The following is a 12659-nucleotide window of genomic DNA, read 5'->3' on the forward strand; positions in this document are numbered from 1 at the left end:
AAAGGTCTTCTGAGGGTAATCCGCGCGGTGTTGTTGTAGAAATATCCATATTTAAAACTTTATTAACAAAAATAAATACCTTCCGGTAGCGCCGCCATCTTAGACTCCTCTGTATTCAGGAGAGAGTATTAGCGTAGTGCACGCACTTTTCTTAGTGACGTATGACAAATTCGGAGGGCGGGGGCATAGAGCAGCAGCAGAGTAGCCTCCGTAGGCTGCGTAAGCTCTCATCCTGAATGCGGACGCGACTAAGATGCCGGCGCTACCGGAAGGTATTTATTTTCGTTAATAACATTTTAAATATGGATATTTCTACAACAACACTGCACGAATTACCCTCAGAAGACCTTTGTTTATCATCCTGGAGCCGTTTGGATTTATTTTGTGAAGAATGGACGCACTTTTTTGGACTTGAAGGTCGTGGACCCCGTAACGTTACATTTAATCAACTGAAAGATCTAAAACATTTTCTAAAATATCCGAAAATGTGTTTGTCTGAAAAACGATGGACATATGCAACTCGGACAGCTTGGGGGTGAGTAAATCATGGGTTTAATATCATTTTTGGCCGAACTATCCCTTCAAATAACAGCACCGATCTTATCCTCATATAAAGCTATTGTATTATTGAGAAGACAGACCTGAGCTTTAGCCCATATCTTCCAGTCCAGCAGTATTTCCGATAGCAGTCTGAGGTCTTGCACAACTGCTGTGGATTCAACATCCAGATGAAACTGACGATCCTCTCCAACTTTCAGGATAGAGTCACTGCAGCAGTCATCCAGCAGTGTCTATCACACACAGATACACACAAACATGGTAGAAATTTTTGAAATTCCCTAGTTATTCATTTCAGCATTTTCAAAAATGATGTATATATCTCAATCCCAAAATTTCAATCATAGTATATAAAATATAACAATTACAACAGTAACTACAGTAACAATATATAGCTGTGTATTTAACTTTAACTTTAACTATAAACTGTTTAAGTTTAAACAAGGTCCACTATTAAAACAACTCCATCTTAATATAGTAATTGAGTATAGATCGCTAAATTAATCTAATTACCAAAAAGTGTATTTAAATAACTGCATTATTCATAATGAACCTTGTACTCAATATTTTCAGCATACAGTCAAAAGTCACCTTGAGAATGTGGTATCCCACAATGCATTTGGGCTTGATGAGAACCTGGTGAATCATGGAATAACCGTTGTAACACTTCATCTCATGTGTGCGATGTTGATTGTTTTTAACTAGCGCCAGTAACAGCTGCAGGGCGAGGGCTTGAGTTGTCTCACAATCACTCAACTCCACAGCCTGCAATAACAAACCAGAAAAATCAACAATACTATATAAGGAATTAATCAGTCAATCCTAAAGAGAAAAAAAATTAGGGTTTACTTTCAATTCTATTCACATTAGTTCTTTAAAATGATGCTTTTTGACATCTGTCTACTGCAGGGGTCCTATAGGGTTAGTGGCCGTTTCTCAACCCGAAAGCTGCAGCCTCAAGAGGTCGCATTTGTAGTCTGCGTACGTCATCAATAACGTCTTATTTCAGAATATTAACAATTATTAAGTTGACTTTTATTCTTAGTTAATCATAAATTGTTGTAATAAGCTTATGAATTGCAAATGTTCTTCACACCCAAGATCAGCCATTTTAAACGCCAGCAGAAACTATATAATTACAAGTTAATAACTTCAGGATCCAACTCTGAGATGTTTGCCATGGACTCCATAAAATGAGTTTCTATGACATCCCTCCCTCACACACTGTGTGTAATAAAATGGTATGAATGAAGATTTCCTGGGTAATATTAGTGAAAGCCATGTACCCGAGCAAACAGGAAGACAAATGAGCCAGTGCCGCCAATCTTGTGTAGTACACTGTGCAGACCCACAGCCTGGCAGGGCATCACGGTCCGGAGAAACTGGGGCTCCAGCACTGAGCTCTGGACCTCTTTGGCACTGAAAGGCCGCTGGGAGATCACTGCTGCTTTGGCCTGACCCTTCAGACGGATTACCGGCTCATATATAGTGTACACAGACGGGGCACTTGGAGCATAAACTATTGCTAAACTCTCCTGTGGAAAAAAACACACACATTAAAAGGCTAAAATAAACAACTTGAATATATTTGAAGGAAAACAGGACTTCTTGTCCTACATGATATTTTTAATTAATTTACTTAATAAATTAAATTAAAGTTCAACTTCCAGGTCTACTATGAATGTGGAATGTTCAGATATCTTAAAAAAAAAAGAGGGCCACATCCAAATGTTTGTGTGACATTGCAGCATTTACTGAACATGTTATGCTTTAGTTATACTGTAACTGTACATCTCAATCACGCCTGCTGGTTGAGATGCATTTGGAAAAAGTGTAAATTAAGCAAAAATAAATAAATAAAGCACAAACAGACAGATGATCCAGTTTTTCTGTAGCAATAGGAGAGACTAATGGTGCTTTTCCATTGCATATTACCCCACGGTTTAGGTCGGGTCAGTTTACTTTTAGGGGCTTTTCCACTGAGTGCAGTACCTAGTACCCAATACTTTTTAGTACCCCCTCAGTTGGGGTTTCAAGCAACCCGAGCTGATACCAAAATGTGATGCGAAAACACTGTAGATCACTGATTGGTCTGAGAGAATCATCACTACCAGCGTCATCGCTATAATGTAAAGATTAGCTTTACCTTCATGCTAGCTTGCGCTGTCTCGAGTAAACCTGTTGTCATCTGTGCTTTGCTATAAGTTTCCAAACTCTCTTTTATCGTTGAAAAACATCCATAGGTTGTGAATCAAGAACACCATAACAGTTTTTTTCATGACTTGCAGTTTGTGCCGGCACAATCGCGATGCACACGTCCGCATATATGCTTAAATGCAACTTAAATGAGGCTCAGTGGAGCGCGTCGACTGACGCCACAGGTGTTACAGAAACGGTCATGTGATGAACGCGATATGAATAAATTAATGTAGGGGGTTTATACGCTCTCACTTGTATGATGTCACAGCAGTAGGCAGCGCAAATATAACGACAGACACACCTATAATCCCTCCCACTCTGAAGTGTTACTAAACTCGATTGGAAAATCTAACCAAGCCAAAGTGAGGTGAGCTGACCCGACCTAAACCGTGGGGTACTTTGCAATGGAAAAGTAATGCTGCATTAAAGTCTTCTGTCTAAATTTTAACTAACATCAGCTATTACGCAGATAGTGTAAAAGTGATAACTTGCAGTAAGATGCGAGATGTCAACTTCAATGTTTCTCATGAGAAACTCTCGTATCTGCTCACACTGGAGACCCTCCTGTGTCACGTATTTAGAGAGGGTCCTGTGAGATTTCCCGTATTTGCAGGGCATAATGGAGGTAAGGTCAGGCCCGCTAGCGTACAGGTAAAAAGCTTCTGCCGTGTCTATCCTGGAGCCTAAAATAACCAGATAGAAAATGATCAAAGGCCACAAAACACTGGAGATATCACAGATATCACTTCTTATCGGAGAGATTAATCCTGTTCAGTTAAATTTTATTCAATTTCCCATTTAACTGCAGGTGTAACCAGTAAAAGTCTCCATCAGAATAAAAGAGCGAATGTGGTGATTATATTAAATATTGAGGAAGGCAATTTGATAAGCGTCATCTAAACAGGTTGGGAACGGCCGGATTAAAAACATTCATGACTGATTAGTGGTAACAAAACAGCCATTTTATAAGACAAACTTAAGGAATGTGGAGAATTTCCAACTCATGCACGAAAACTACTGGCAGCAGAAAGATCCCACGTAACCAACAACCATTCCAATGTGTAAACACAATGAACATGGAAAAAAACATAGTTCTCAATGAAATTCTCCTTTCTAGACATGATTCCAAACTATAGGGCGTCATCTTTCCCAGTTGCACAAAGTAAAAATAATTTGTCTGATCAATAAGAAGTGACAGCACACAATGCATTACTGTCAAACAACTTAAAACATTCATGATGATACGAGCATCAATTCTAATGTACTTAGACCATTTCAATTCATTTCAGTAAGGTCTGATGAGATGTGGTTTCATACCGTTAAAGAGCAGTAGAGTGCCCATATCCCAGCATGCACTGGGGTTGGATGGCTCCTCTGAGGGGTGCTGATAGTGTCCAAGCATACAGTAGGTCTTATTACTGTCCGATGACAGACTGGACTTCCTGGGTAAAGTGAAGTCTAGCGAGACATCACACCTTCTGTAGGTGTCACAAGACATTAACAGTTTATCTTTACCCATATATGACAGCTGTAGTAGAATAGCTGTAATGTAAGTGATGACATAGTATTTTGTCTTGTTTTCAGTACAAAATTCATCTTGATTTAAGAATTTTTTGACATTTGTACTACAAATATCAAAAAATTCTTAAATCAAGATGTATTTTCTTGATGAGCAAAATGACCTAGAAAAATAAGTCTAGGTTTTAGACAAAAAATATAAATGTTAAGTGAATTTGTGCCTAAAACAAGCTAAAAAAATCTGCCAATGGGCTAAAAAAAATTATTGAAATTTTCTTGAATTAAGTGTTTAAGAAAAAAGTTTTTTTCTTACCCCATTGGCAGATTTTTTGCTCGTTTCAAGCACAAATTCACTTCAATTATTATTTTATTATTATTTTCTAAGGTAATTTTGCTCATCAAGAAAATATATGAATATTTAGATATTTGTACTAAAAACAAGAAAAAAATACTAAGTCAGAAAGTCACTTTTTTGCATTGTAAAGTTGTCAATGTCACAATACATCAGCATCAAAAAAGGAAAACTATACTATAAGTAAAGCCCTTTTTTAAGATCAGTATTAACTATTGCATTTAGGGATGCATAACGATTAATCATGATTAATATATAGCAGAATAAAATATTTTGTTTACATCATATATGTGTGTGAACTGTGAATAATAATTATATATACACTGCAAAAATGATTTTCAAGAAAAAATGTTCTTAGTATTTTTGTCTTTTTTTCAGTAAAAATATCAAAAAATCCTTAAATTAAGATGCTTTTTCTTGACGAGCAAAACGACCCAACAAAATAAGTCTAGTTTTTAGACCAAAAATATCAAATTTAAGTGATTTTGTGCATAAAACAAGCAAAAAAAAATCTGCCAATGGGAAAGCAAATTTTTCTTGAATTTAGGGTTTAAGAAAAATGTTCAAGATTTTTTTGCTTACCCCATGGCAGATTTTTTTGCTTGTTTTATGCACAAAATCACTAAAATTTGATATTTTTGGTCTAAAAACTAGACTTATTTCTATGGGTAGTTTCGCTCATCAAGAAAAAGCATCTTAATTTAACAATTTTTAGATATTTTTTACTGAAAACAAGACTAAAAATCCAAAAAAATAATTTTCTTGAAATTTTTTTTGCAGTGTATATAAAAATATGCACACATGCATGTATAATTATAATATTTATATATGCAAGTACAATTATAATATTTATATATTAAGTATTTATATTTGTAAATAAAAAATTGGCATACATATACGTAAACATTTCTTAAATATATACATGCATGTGTGCGATTTATCTATAAGTTATTATACAGAGTTCACACACATATGATGTAAACAAAAGCTTTTATTCTGCTATAGATTAATCGTGATTAATCGTTATGCATCGCTAATTGCATTGTAACAATAATTCATTCAAATTATGCAAAACTGGCAAGGCTTTAAAACAAGCCCCTACGATACAATAAACTTTATTGTCCCCTAAGGGAAATCTTTCTTGGGAATATTGTATACTGCATCTTCCATGATACACCTTTCTAATCCAAAACACAAATGTGCAGCTCTACTTTACAAAAAGGGCTAACTGTGTTTTAACACAAAATAACAACCAGTGGTCAGTGTTGCTGTGGCCTCACCTGATGCCGCAGACCCACATAGTCAGTTGACCGTGAATGTTTTTCTTGCCTTCTGGCTGCTGTGTGTATGTGATCGCCAGGTGATGCCACCTGCCTGCTGTCAGCACACCATCTCCTGACTCCGCCTGTGCGAGAAGCCCCGCCTTCATCTCATCATTAGGATCCATGCAAATTCTGATTCACACAAAGTAAAGCACCAATAAAAAAATTACTTGCGTGTATAATTTAAAACATGTAACAGTAAAGGACGAATACAGATGAGATGGGGTCTCTCTACAATGGCATGCAAAAACTTTCAACCACATCATCATTTATGTGACCACTGAAATATTAACCAGCAAAAAAAAATAAAAAAGTAACAAACTGACCCGTTGCACATTTTAAGATGTAACTCACCTGAAAGTAAAGGCTCCTGTGGAGATGTTCACCCACACCTGAAGCATCACAGCCTTAGAGCCCATAGAGAGAACATGCATGAGGTTTTTGTCCACCTGCTGCTCTGCCACATGGGCGGCAGGGTGCAGGGATTCCTGGGTTCGAAGCACCTCCTCCTCTGAAATACACAATCAAACAAGCTGACAAAACATTGCTGTATCATCTGGACATTTTTGGAAGTCTGCTTTGCAAAAATGCACATTGTGAAAAGCTACAAAAAATGAAATTAACCATTATGTTTTTGGATTGACTCATATGTTAGTACAGTTCTAGAATGATTTTCATCTTACCGCTCTTAGAACTGGCGTCTTCGTCCTTTACAGCTCGTAGCCAGAGTGAGGCACTGAAGCCACTGGCCATGTGAGGCCAGCAGTTCTGGCCAACCAGGGGCAGGTGAAAGGGTGCTGTGTGCCAGGGAGAAGTGCGGAGGTGACCAGGCCTGCCCGTGTCTCCATCAACCTTGCCTATGGATAATTTACTCCTCAAAAGAGTGTTTACTCCGCTCTTACTCCCAGTGGTCCCATGGGGTCTCATCCCGGGGTGCGTGTCTCCTGTGCCGGGGTTCATTGGAAAGGACATGAAGTACAGGGGCTCTGTATCAGAGCTGACCTCTACAATTTTGAGAATTCCCCTCAACAAGATCTCCTACAGATGATTAAACCAAACAAAAAAAAGTTAAATGTTTACACTTTATTAAGAATTAAATGCAAATGGAGCTGATGCTAATATTTTCTGAGAGTTTACCAGGACATTGCAGTGGTGTCCTAAGCATTTTTATACAAATACTAATGTGTTCTGATTGCAATACCTGATTACATGTAAAGGTTTAAAGGTTGTATTTACAGTGGGCGGAGATTTCTCCAAGAAGAGGCGGGTTAACAGTGCAAGTTCCTCTGCTGTGATCCTGTCACTCATCATGGCAACCAGCAGCTCCACTAACATCGTCTGACACTCTGCGGTATACAATAACACAAATGTTGCATTAACAAAAAAATGTAGCCTATTTTTAGGACTATTAAACAAAATTTGTTTAGGCATTACAGTATGAGATTTTAATATGCATCAGTACTTATAAAACTAAATTATTAAAAAAGGTAAAATCATTACATTAATATGGAAGAGAAATGTTTGCTTAGATAGATCCACATACTAAAAAGACTGAGTGAGCAAATGAAAGATAAAGCTGTACCTTTATAGCAGGCATCTGATTGGCTGAGAATGTTTTGAAATCCAGTGAGAATGACTTTCACACCACCCTGTCAAAATATAGTGTAATGATTATGTTTCTTAATAAATTTTCTTAAAGATTTCTCCAACAACAAATCTGATGGGCTTGCAAAGTTTCCAAACACAGCCGTCTTGTGGCCGATGTGTGCACACTTTCTCTCGTCAATGTTTAATATCCAGAGACAACTATAGAGTTAGTAAACCATTTATGTGCTCTGTTGATTTTAGCATCCAACATTTTAACATTGGCTTGAGTTCAAAGTGAGATCAACTCGCTGATGATAGACTGTACAGGAAGCCTGTTTGAAAACAAAGTCATTATGGATTGTTGATACTAATGGTGTTTGAATGCTTTTATTTCTATCCTACTAACATCGCCAAACTGTAATGATTCTTTTTAAAGCAAAAATTAAACACTCTATCAAAAAAGAGTGAAATTAGTTTATTTATTAAAGTCGCCATGAAACGAAAGTAGCGATCGTCTTATTTTCCTCCGTATATCCGAGTAAAGTGGGTTATAAAATGAAAACAGGTAGGGCTGGACTTGAATTCATCCATCGAGAACTGATTGGATCATTTGAAGTTGGGTCATGTTGCTATTTGCTAATCACTGTGATCTTTTCCCGAACCCGCCGACCTGCCATACCGGACTTAAAGTCAGATTGTTGCATTTTTGATTAAAGATTATAAGGGCACATTAGGTTTTTTTAAATAATAAAGCTCACAGATAAGTCATTTGTAAAAAAAAAACACAATATTCCAAAACAAATGACAGTTTTTCATTTAAATTTTATTGCGACTTTAACTTCTTTAAAGTGATAGTTCACCCAAAAATGAAAATAATGTCATTAATGACTCGCCCTCATTATTCAGCATCGTCTTCTCTTCCGCGTCTGTTGTGAAGCGCATGGGCGAGACTAAAGTCACGTGACTGCAGTAACGCGGCTGACATGTTATCGTCAGACATGTTTGCAAAGTTTTTCTTTTCAAACTTACAGCGTGCGTCTCCCTCGGACTGTAAACGGAGCCCGGGCGCACAACCCCCACCCCAAAAAACAGCTGGGGCACACCAGATAACACATCAGCCGCGCCGTAGGTCATCCACGTCAGTGCAGTCACGTGACTTTAGTCTCGCGCATGCCCTTCACAACAGACGCGGAAAAGAAGACAATGCTGAATAAAGTCATGATTTTTGTCATTTTTGGACCGAAATGTATTTTCGATGCTTCAACACATTCTAACTGACCCACTGATGTCATATGGACTACTTTGATGATGTTTTTATTGCCTTTCTGCACATGGACAGTATACCTTACGTAGATTTTTAATGAAGGGTCAACAAGCTCTCAGACTAAATATAAAACATCTTAAACTGTGTTCTGAAGATGAACAGAGGTCTTACGAGTTTGGAACGACATGAGGATGAGTCATTAATGACATTATTTTCATTTTTAGGTGAACTATTCCTTTAATAAGATCAGTGTATCTCCAAACTGTACAACATCAACATCTTAAGCACCTCCAGTCACATGCATAAATAAAGCACTTTGTCATGACTGACCTGCTGGTAGAGTAGTCTGGCATTACTTTTGTGGCTTTTGATAGCTCCTAAAAGGTTCTGTAACACTTGGCCCAAAACCTCCAGGTCCGGTGAGCCGTTGGCTAACAGCTGCAGCTCCATTAAGCAGATCTCCGGGAACAGCAATCGGCCACAGCCGGAGCCTTGTGGCACACCTGCCATTACACATTCCTCCAGCTTCGCTCCGGCCTCCACCTTTATCCCTGCCACAGAAACCAACCACGCAACACTATAACTATGAAATACACTTATACTACAATATACTTCCCTGATGCAAACAGAAGAGAGAAACAAGTACTGTTATAGTAGCAGTCAGCTCACAGCGCTCTAGCTAAGTAAAAATGAATTAAGCTGATGGGACTGCCTTCAACGGAGGCCCTGCATGATTTAACTCCAAACTGCTCCAGCTACTGCGCAACGTATGCCCTTTTACTTAATGAGGTTCTGCATCACATACACAAACACACGTCGTCTCGCACACATATACAAAAATGACACCGAGACGGATAGGTGCAATTTAAAAAACAATAATAAATGTCCAACTGGGATGAACTGAAAGGTTTTTAATTTTATATTTTTTATCAATTCCCTATAAAAGAGATCAACCACAGGCACTGAGGGGAAAGTTAGTGACCTTACATAATCATGCACACATCTGTGTGTGTAAAAGATCTGTCAAAAGCAGCAGTCACAAGATAAGGTTTATAATGCGAGTGACTTACATCACAGCTGAAAGAAACAATGACACCATTCTCAGGGCGAGTGAGCCAGCGTTGCATGTGACCGGAGAACAGGATCACATAGCGCTTGACCACTCGTTCACTCTGCCTACCTGTCTCTGACCGGCTGGGACCGGTTGCTGTGCTCTAGACCTAGGTCTGCACACACTTCACGGGTTTAGGATTGCTGGCCGAGGTTGCAATTTGTAAGTTAACCTGCTCTTTAACTTTTACAGTATCTGAAGATGTTAATGTTATAAACCATTTGAGTTTAATAGTAAAAATAAAAGTAATAGCAAACTACTTTTTAAGGGGACCTTGGAAAGTAACTTCCATGTTTGAGGCTTCAATTTCGCGTCTACCGCATTGGTTTACTGCTTGAACAATTTGAGTTTACTTGCTTCATTCGCGCGTTAAATTTTTGTCATCGAGACATTTACGCGGAAGTTCGCGTCATCAGAGGGGCCTCTGCGCCTCCGCTTGCTTCCTGTAATCACGTCACTACTAGAGCAAGCTCCTGATTGGTTAACGCGGTGCGCTTTTCCGCCAAAGTTCAAATTTTTAAACTCGCGCGTTTCCCGCGGCAACGCTCAATTCGCGCCATTCACGCAAACTAGGCGAAACCGCATCTACTGTGCCGCGCTAAACGCCTAGTTCGCGCCGCGAGACCTCCAGACGCGCGTTAACGCATCTTCACATTGACTTAACATTGAAATCACTCGCGATTGATGCCTCTATCGCGGTTGGTGTGAACGCAGCATAATGCTACGTACACACTTAATGCGCAGCATCACATTAGTCGCTCTAGATTACTTGTGAATTTAACTTTGTGTCATGCGATTTTTCGCTCAAGTTCAATATTTTCAACTTGGGCAAAGACACGTTTGAGGCGAATAGCGCGTTTTCACGGTAAACGTGATCTGATCGCGTCTTTGCATTGACTTTGTATGTAATCTACTCATGCAACTCGCATCTGGTGTGAACCCACAGTAACAGTTTAGGCAATGTCACCACAGCCACAAATACACAAGTCAACAGCAAAATACATGACTTTTTATAACCAAATGTTACGCAACAAGTATGGAGACGAGAGCACTACCTTCCTCCTGACGGGCGGAGTCTTCAGGGTTACTTTCACTGTCTGCGTCATAACCTTCCTCTTCTCCCAAGGGCAGGACGCCACTCACCTGAGCTTCATCTGTTTCTTCAGACAGATCACCTGCTGGAGGTGTCACCTCACTGCTTACTTGAGACTTCTATTGGACACACAGACACATGACCTCAACATTTAAACCTACAGTACTCATAGTACACGATACATGATAAGTAAGGGATAATGTATAGGAAGCAGGTTGTTAGCGCAGACATAAACATTTAGTTTAATCATTTGTAAATATAATGTCATTTATGTTAATAAAATACATATTTATATTACATTTTTCATTTTGTACCCGTCAAAATGAATCACAGCATCCGTGTTAATAGTTTTGAACGGATGTTATCTTAAAAAACCAAACCTGCAAATGTTGCAACTGGCCAATCAGAATCAAGCATTCCAAAATGTTTGTTCAAGCAGATGTTAACTGAGATGACCAAAATCACTTTCTCTAGCACATCCAAATATGAAAGTAACCACTTCTAAACTTTCATTTCCTCAAATCTAATGAAAACACATATCAGAAAGTGAAATAAACAAGACTCAATCATCATACACAGACAATAAAATCTTACCTTCTAGATACTGAGCTCTTTTTAAAAACAATAAACAATTGCAATGAAAAAACAGAGGAGCAAACAATCCTGATATTGCTACTGGTGATACTTTAGTAAAATAGAAAAAGGTTGTGATTTCAGAAAGCTGGCGAAGTAAAAAAATACATTTTGGTCACAGGACCACATCAGCTGACTGTTTCAGTATAAAATATAACCCCATGTGCCCCACGGCCCCAACGGTGCTTAATCACACAAGCACACACAGACTGTTTATCTACTTATGTTCGCAGAGGGCTAGTTTATCAGAAAGCTTTTCATTTAAGAAACTAAACACAAACATGCCAAAATGAATAAAAGTCAGTAATGAGATTAATCGGATTTGAATTTTTTTTTGCACATTTATAAAAAAATAAAGAGTTCATGTAGGTCAGAATCCGCAATTTTAACAAGTCGAGCCTATCAGCACAGCCATCACACCACAGCTTCAACAGAGGAACAAACTATTTCCTTAAAGAATTACTTCACTTTCATAAAAAAATCATCCAATGTCATCCAAGATGTTTATGATGTTTCTTCAGTCGAAAAAAATTTTTTTTTTGAGTAAAACATTCCAGGATTTTACTCCATATAGTGGGCTCAACAGTTTACAGTTTCAATGCAGCTTCAAAGGGCTCTAAATAAACCCAACAGTGGCATAAGGGTCTTATCTAACGAAAAGATAATAATTTTGCTCCTCCCCAAAATGTTTACTTTTAAACCACAACTTCTCTTTTGCACTAGCCGTGTGACCCATCAGCGTGTCCTTACGTATTACACAATCACGTCGATTGTGAAACACACACTTGCGGACCATTTAAAAAATAAACTGAATCAAGGCATTAATTATTATCATTCCACATACAACAACGTCGGAACGGTCTTTTTTCTCCACACTTGTAAACACTGGAGCGGTAGTTTCGGATACATCAAGGCTATCACAACGCTAGTGCAAGACGAAAAGTTGTGGTAAAAAGTACTTTTTTTTTGAAAATTATGATCGTTTGCTAGATAGGACTATTATGCCTCGGTTGGGATCTTTT

At 38.3% G+C, this 12659-nt stretch overlaps 1 protein-coding gene across 1 annotated transcript in view; it reads right to left on the bottom strand.

Annotated features, from left to right (window-relative positions):
* The window catches only part of lyst (lysosomal trafficking regulator), a 65998-nt gene that overhangs the window by 27078 nt on the left and 26261 nt on the right, over positions 1-12659 (bottom strand). Inside the window, exons 9-20 of the mRNA XM_073812890.1 lie at positions 10967-11123; positions 9131-9351; positions 7532-7598; positions 7186-7295; positions 6633-6987; positions 6304-6460; positions 5908-6081; positions 4075-4235; positions 3250-3440; positions 1845-2093; positions 1150-1323; positions 642-791 (exon numbers count right to left, since the gene is read on the bottom strand). Coding sequence (XP_073668991.1) covers positions 642-791; positions 1150-1323; positions 1845-2093; positions 3250-3440; positions 4075-4235; positions 5908-6081; positions 6304-6460; positions 6633-6987; positions 7186-7295; positions 7532-7598; positions 9131-9351; positions 10967-11123 — 2166 coding nt within the window. The remainder of the gene's footprint in view (positions 1-641; positions 792-1149; positions 1324-1844; positions 2094-3249; positions 3441-4074; positions 4236-5907; positions 6082-6303; positions 6461-6632; positions 6988-7185; positions 7296-7531; positions 7599-9130; positions 9352-10966; positions 11124-12659) is intronic.

This window comes from Paramisgurnus dabryanus, chromosome 20 (genome assembly GCF_030506205.2).
Source record: "Paramisgurnus dabryanus chromosome 20, PD_genome_1.1, whole genome shotgun sequence".
Lineage (NCBI taxonomy): Eukaryota > Metazoa > Chordata > Actinopteri > Cypriniformes > Cobitidae > Paramisgurnus > Paramisgurnus dabryanus.